General features: G+C 41.8%; 2 protein-coding genes across 2 annotated transcripts; one reads left to right on the top strand and one right to left on the bottom strand.

Annotated features, from left to right (window-relative positions):
- Positions 1–366: 366 nt before the first annotated feature.
- LOC116045692 (peroxiredoxin-6-like) lies at positions 367–2913 on the bottom strand. The gene is made up of 5 exons (XM_031293506.2): positions 2784–2913; positions 1980–2136; positions 997–1146; positions 717–863; positions 367–577 (listed from the first exon to the last, which is right to left on the bottom strand). Exons 1-5 carry the CDS (start codon positions 2873–2875, stop codon positions 449–451), a joined length of 675 nt encoding a protein of 224 aa, XP_031149366.1. The 5' UTR covers positions 2876–2913; the 3' UTR covers positions 367–448.
- Positions 2914–3031: 118 nt separating this feature from the next.
- Positions 3032–6216, top strand: LOC116045679 (phospholipid phosphatase 6-like). Its single transcript, XM_031293491.2, has 2 exons — positions 3032–3868; positions 5356–6216. The coding sequence occupies exons 1-2, from the start codon at positions 3490–3492 to the stop codon at positions 5775–5777; spliced, it is 801 nt and encodes a 266-aa protein (XP_031149351.1). The 5' UTR covers positions 3032–3489; the 3' UTR covers positions 5778–6216.
- The last annotated feature ends 898 nt before the right edge of the window (positions 6217–7114 follow it).

The raw sequence follows: 7114 nt of genomic DNA, 5'->3' as shown, positions 1-7114 counted from the left end.
ACATACACCACTTCCTCTTGCATCCAAAAAGATGTGCATAGGTAGACAATACATATATGATCCCAAATATTTTAACCCTGATAGTATAGCACTGTATATAATAAACAGTTTGCTATATCTTTAAATTAAAAATGTGTTCCCATCTCAACCCCATATGTTTCCAAAAACAATCCCGCTTTAGAAAAGTGGGCTGAACATAGTAGCTTTTATTATTGGGAGTTATAAATACTGTAAAATCTCTAATTTAGAAAAGTCCTACATATTCCTTAAGGCATTAATTTTTATTCTATCCATTTTGTCATAACTGGGATGCCCGCTGACTTGTTTATCTACCTGGTAGGGACAAAAACTAGCAGTAACTCAAGGTCCTGAAGGTCCATGATTGCCAGCTGCTTTATTAAGTGTGACATAAGTGAGTGTTGAATATCAGTACTGTCTCTACCCGTGCTTATTGCTGGGGTGTGTAGCGCAGGTACTTCTTGCCAGAGGGCAGGTCTTTGGTGTAGACGCCAGCTGGGAACAAAGAGGCAGCCTCCTCCTCAGACATGTTGGGAGGGACCATCACACAGTCTCCAGGCTGGAGGAAGACCAGCACAGAAAAGAAACTAGGTTATTCTGCATGGCAGCTGCAGGTCAATTCCTGTATCTATTATCTCCGTAGTCAGCTGCTGAAATGATTGATACAAACTGAGGTCACTTTCAAAGGTGTGACATACCCTCCAGTCGGCAGGTGTTGCCACTCGCTTTCCTGCTGTGATCTGGAGTGAGTCCACCGCTCGCAAGATCTCATCAAAGTTGCGTCCGGTGGTGGCCGGGTAGAGAAGTGACAGTTTCAGTCTTTTGTCAGGGCCAATAATAAACACCTACACACAAACACAGACAGAGAGATAGAGCCTGATAAGGTTAATATGTATTCTATAGGCATGAGAGTAGATAAGATATTAAGTTGGAATGCTGCCTCTAAAATATGGAAATTGTGATTGTGAAGACTCTTACACAGCGGGCAGTAAGCGGCAGGCCATCTTTGTCCTTCTCATCTGGGTCCAACATGCCCAGGGCCACTGCCAGCTCGCGTTTACTGTCCGCTATAATGGAAAAGGGCAGCGAGCAGCAAGCAGACTCCTCACAGTTGTATGCCAGGATATCCTAGTTAGTACAGAAACACAAGCCCTCAGTAAGTTATTTAAACCAAATTGGTGCTACACTGATGGAGCTCTGTTGTCTCTTATAAACATCTATAGGTTATGATAAAAACAATTTAAAGGAAACCCATGTAGCGCAGCACACACAGATAAAATAGGTAAGATACGCAGTATGCTAATTTGAACTTTCCTAACAACCCATAACTGCAACTAATACAGTCTGGAATAAATATATTCAAACTGCTTTCATAATTACGTTTGACTATAGAATCTTATCCAGTTTTCCACCGAAATCGTGAAATAATCCAGTAGAACCAAACCCAGTTAGTCCTGCAACATTGTAAGGTTTTATGTATGTAAAAAACATTGGAAGATATATATGAATGATATTTCTCATTCAGAACCTTCTGGGTGCTTTCCTAGTAGGCATGGGAAATTTCACAACGGTTCACAACACGTCAAGCTGTCCATGTTAACACTAGGTTAACTTTGATTCAAAAGTAAAAGTTTTTTAGATCTAGGTTATATATAAGCGTAGTTTCAACAGCATTAACATGACTGCATTTCAGAGTGTAGTTAGGACCTGCGACATTAAAATAAAGTACCAGTAGTCATTGAATCCACTGTTAAAACAAGGGTTATGTGTAACCTGCCTAGTTCCTAAAAAAAAAAAAAAAAAAAATTGGAATACTTCTTTTGACCTGCAAAAACCTTTGCTCACTGGATTACTCACCCTAAATACAGAGCTCACTACATAAGTTTTACCAGCTTGGAAGTCAAAACCTTGATGCTCACTATGTCTTGAACACACCCTTCTGTATGTGGTAGTGCTCACACCTTGGTCCAGCCGTGGTGATCCTCCAGGCTGTCGATGGACAGGGCGATTATTTTAATGTTGCGTTTACTGAACTCGCTGCTCAGTCTTGCAATTCGACCCAGCTCTGTGGTGCACACCGGGGTGTAGTCTCTGGGGTGGGAGAACAGGATTCCCCATCTAGAATGGGAACAGAGATGGGTGAGTTATTGTCAGGTGAATGTCAGGGTCAGTGCTTCTGCAATCTGGGGTTTCACAAACAGGTTTCAATCTGACTCCATTTCCTTTCATCTGACATAAATGTCTAATATTGTGGTGACTGTTGTTGCTTGTTAGGTTGCACAATAGGCTAAGCTGAATGATGCACCTGCCAGCAAACCGACAGGATGTGACCTCTGTATCACTCAAATCTCGTCGTTTGTGAAACGACGAGAGAAGGGACTTTTCTCATGAGGTCAGCAATGTGATTGTGCACCATGATTGACTTCTGACCTGGTCAGCTTACTGATGCTTTTGATTTGGATCATCTCACTCTCTGATCAAGTACCCCGTGACCTGGTCACAAACAGCTTAAGTTGTTAATTAATTTGTCTTTTTGTCCACCACATTATAGATTAATATTTGTAATGGCATTAGCACTTATAGGCAACAATACCACCGTTATAGGTTTACATGGTTAGATCCTATATGTATAAATCGTAAGCAAAGGTGTAAAGCAGAAGTCAGAAATCAGGAACCGATCTCTCTCTCCCTCCCTCTCGTGAACTGAATTCTCGATAAGCCTGCGAATCAATTACCAAAAATATCCATTCAGGAAGCCTACTTACGAATCACCGAGAAATTCGTGGAATTTAATTTTGCCATTGGTGGTCTCCGCCTCAAAATCAGGAAATGCATCTCCGAGCAGCAGTCCCGGCATGTTCAGTGTGACCGTGAAGGACAGATTAAGATAAAGAGGAGGCGGAAACTTCCCTCTGAACCAGCTACTCTATTTACACAAGCATACACTGTGAACTGCACAGGGCAGCATATAATAGACCACGTCCTGATTCATACAATGCGGTGCGTTCAGGTCGCGTTTTGATTGGCGCAGCTGTCTCAGTGTTTCCAAATGACCAATTTAGGCACGCGTATGGCCCGGTGTCCTACCGAGGATTTACATAGTTTATTATTATTTATTATTTATTCATAAGTGCAGCACTGAAACACTTCTCCACGATAATATGCTAATGTATATTAAGCAATGTAATCATAAAATCGACAACATACATAGAGCAGTGCATTTGTTTTTGAAGTTACACTTCAAAAAATAAGTTCCTTTTAAACTCCATGCTAGTATGATTACATGTTTATTGGAAGGACCATGAAGCCGCGTGACCAGAGCAGCCCAGTTCTGAGCTGGTGAGATCGTAACCCCTGTATGTATCCAGACTCTCCAGGATGTTTTGCGTCGTGGCGCAGCAGGATTAAAGTGTTTACTGGACACAGGTGGTCGATAAAGAAGGGCGGATAGATTACTCTGCACACACGAAAATGTCCTCACCAACGTCCAGACGGAATAGTTGCCGTGGAGTTGTGCGTGGAAGCCGGGCATCATCTGAGTGCCATGTCCGCCGCAGGGGCTCAAACTGTTCTTACTTTTCCTCTGGAGCGCAACCTGGAGACTTCTCCGTCCGTCTGAGCCAGCCGATATTCACTATAACGCTCCGGTTTTTGTTGGCGATAGATCTGTGGCTGTCCAAGCGGCTCGGAGTGTGCGCCTGTGAAGATTCTCCATGTGGCAGCATACGGCCCTTGGTGCGGCTGGTGGAGTTCTCTGGGCATGTAATCCCGTGGCTCATCGGTACTGTGTACACTCTGCTCCGTGGAGAGAGTGTGGCGGAGCAGGAGATCATGTTGAATCTGGCCCTGGGTGAGCGAATGTGTGTTGATTGTTTGGATTTTTGGCTCATCAAGAATGACTCCAGTAGGCTTTGGTTTGGATTTCTGCAGTCCAATTAGGAATTAATTCTATGCTTTATTCAGTCAAGTAGCCGCTTCTTAAAACTGCCATGACCAACAGACCAACTTCGTATACTTAAAATGCACATTTGGGCTGTAACAAAACTGGCACGCCAGTTTGGATATTTTTAGTCTTCAAAGAAACACGTCTTTATTTGCGAAACCTACTTCCCTGGACGCAGCATATAGTCTTATAGGTTAATGTATCAACCTGCTATCATTTAGGTGTCTGTTTACGCACCATTAGCTGCGGGTAAAGCCGGTGCGTTATTACGCACATTTATGCCATCTCCAAAGTGAAGCCTTTGGTAGTCGTAAGTGGTTTAGTTGAGCTAAATAAAGTTATAGGCTACTGAAATAGCACAACATAACAGGCAGAAGGCGCATCAGTCCACCCATGTGTCCAATAATGCATTAGTAGAGCTATAGAACCCGCATCAGCGCAGCCATGGAAAGTTTCCTCTTTTGAGCCGCAGCTGATAGCATCTGAGAGTCATGGCTGATGCTTTATTTGCACGTGTAGATTATGTATCTTGACTGACAGCTTTGAGATCAAGTCAGTTATACTGTATTGTGCTGTGGTGAAATACCAGTGATATTTTTGGCACATAGGATGCCACTGTGTTTTGGAAATACTGTGGCTGAGAAATTATTGAGGTCAAAGGTTTCATTTAATATAATTTGATAGGAGAGAACATAAACAATTAAATTAGTATGGTAATGTTACTATTTACATAATCTTGTCTAAAGTCACATACAGTATAAAGAGTTCTTCAAAAACTTAAAGCTTAACTTGAGTTTGGTATCACTTTGTAACTAATGTTATTAGTGGTTATAAGCCATTAATAGGAACAACTTTAACAACTTTGGGGTTGCCGGGTTGTGGAAAAAAAAACACATTGAAAAATGTATTATCAAAATTTATAACTGCAGATTTGAAGGCTTATTCGAAAGTGACAACCTCATGAGCATTTATTAATGCGTATATTAATGAGTATCAACATTTCTAACTGCATTATTACAGAAAGGATAGACACCAGCCAAGGGGATTTTCCCACAAAAACTTTGTTTTTATCTGAAAGCATTAGTAAGTGATTTATTAACCATTAAAAAACATAGTCGTTAATATTTATGAACCATTTTTAAAGGGTATAGCGTGACACATAGAGTTCTAGATAAGTAAATCAGAGGGTTAGATAACTGCTCAATTAAGAAGATGGCAGGAAGAGAGGCAGAGAAGAAACTGAGTTGCAGAGTGATAACCTAGAATGGATTACTATAAAAAGCAATTGCTGTGAGGGGAAATGTTTAACAAGAAAAAGCTTTTACTTTTTTTAATAGGTGAGTTCAGCCTGTAAAGCAAACTAAAAAACAATGTTGTATTTCTCCTTCTCACAGCTCTGATATTGGACCTGCTGTTGGTCAGAGTTGTGAAGACTCTGGTCAGACGTCGCATGCCTGCTCAGAACCGCTCTGACATCCTCTCCACCTTCTTCGTGGAACGCTACTCCTTCCCCTCAGGCCACGCCACACGGGCGGCCATGTGTGCCCGGTTCCTGCTCGCCCAGCTTGTGGACACAGCGTCCATGTGGGTCCTAGTGGTGGGTTGGGCCGCTCTGGTGAGCCTGTCCCGGCTGTTGCTTGCCAGACACTATGTAACAGATGTGTGCTTTGGCTTGGCTATGGGTTACTGCCAATATAGTCTAGTGGAAAGGCTGTGGGTGACCTGGGACTGCCTGCAGGACCTACTGCTCATGCGACTGACAGAGAGATTCAACAGGGCTTATGATGGACTCTGGCTGGCAGATTGGAAACATTAAGTTCGGTGTAACTGTGTGTGTCAGCCTATGTGGGGGAAATGTGCAGCATGAGTGTGTAATTGTGTCTTCTTTATTATTTATTGGATTATATAAAAAATACTTTGTATGCTTATATTTTGTTTATCTATATCTATTTTATGTATATTTGTGTTTTGTTTAAATTCATCAAAAATAATTAAGTGGCAGGTTGTAGCATATCAGCAGAGTGCGGGCACCTCATTCTTTTAAGTTGTATTCAGCCCCTTTTTGCCCTGCACCTTACCGGTGGGGATGTGCACACTACCACTACTGCTCTTTTAGGTTGTAGCATATCCCATGGAGATGCACATGCAACTTGTTTGCACAGTCTTGTTGATGACGCATGGACTTAATCTTTGAATGCTAAAACCAAAGCTGAATTTAATTAGGGCTTTTTTAATAAAAAGACAATTAAAATAAACTGTGTACCGTTTTACAGATGTAGTTTTGTGTCTTGCTGACACAGTGGTTTGTGGCTGAGTATGAACGCTTAAACTATGGAAATGACAGTGGTACGCTGGTTCCTGGGAAAGTGAGAATTTCATCTCAACATACATGTGGTGGCACAATGAGTGGGTATGTGGTTTTAGCTAAAACAAACCCAGTGGGTTTACTGTTGTGTGGTGGGGGGAATTTAACTTACACTCATCCAATTTTCCATCAGCTGCTGCTGAGTCTCCTGACTGTCATTATATTACATCCCATCTCCTCTTACAGTGTTGTTGCTACTACTATGCAACCACCATCTTTAGCCATCTTCATAAGCCTACTATTGTCATTTCCAAAGTAAACTTTACAAATACATGGTACATTCATTTTATTTTTATGTGATTTTGCCTTTAAACTGAGAAACCAGAGAGCAGACAAGTCCTTTTGCCAGTGTATGACAGAAGTAGAATGAACTCTGGCAGATTCAAATGTTTGTCCACAGAGGGCAGTGCATAACAAGCATATACTGTAGTTGCAAATGGCAACATGGGAGCTTGTATATGAGAGTGTAGCTGGTTCAGGAGTTTTCCACCAATAGGCTATAGGATGTGGGGTCAGAACACAAACACTGGACGCGTGCTTAGAGGCACACTATTGCTCACAGACCCAAAATCATATTGTTCTATATCTATGCCCCAAATCGTATCCATCTGTCAGCCACAATGCAGGTGAGGTGTGTATGTGCATGTGTGCAGTAAACAAGAAATACAAGCCCAAATCCAAACTCCAAGAGTAATGTGAAATAACAACTAACCTTAACTTAGCAACTACACTTCAGTAGGTTAACAGTGAGTGAGCTTTCACACATGCTGAAGAAAAATCTCCCACCA

The sequence above is a fragment of the Sander lucioperca genome, chromosome 9 (assembly GCF_008315115.2).
Source record: "Sander lucioperca isolate FBNREF2018 chromosome 9, SLUC_FBN_1.2, whole genome shotgun sequence".
In the NCBI taxonomy this organism is placed as follows: Eukaryota; Metazoa; Chordata; class Actinopteri; order Perciformes; family Percidae; genus Sander; species Sander lucioperca.
This window is presented reverse-complemented; position numbering and strand designations above follow the sequence as displayed.

Coding starts and splice junctions, on each gene's coding strand:
- LOC116045692 (XM_031293506.2), bottom strand. CDS start 2,875: ATGCCGGGACTGCTGCTCGGAGATGCATTTCCTGATTTTGAGGCGGAG. Junction 1,147..1,979: donor ATCACCACGGCTGGACCAAG/GTGTGAGCACTA, acceptor TGTACTAACTAG/GATATCCTGGCATACAACTG. Junction 578..716: donor CAACACCTGCCGACTGGAGG/GTATGTCACACC, acceptor GTCTTCCTCCAG/CCTGGAGACTGTGTGATGGT.
- LOC116045679 (XM_031293491.2), top strand. CDS start 3,490: ATGTCCTCACCAACGTCCAGACGGAATAGTTGCCGTGGAGTTGTGCGT. Junction 3,869..5,355: donor CATGTTGAATCTGGCCCTGG/GTGAGCGAATGT, acceptor TCCTTCTCACAG/CTCTGATATTGGACCTGCTG.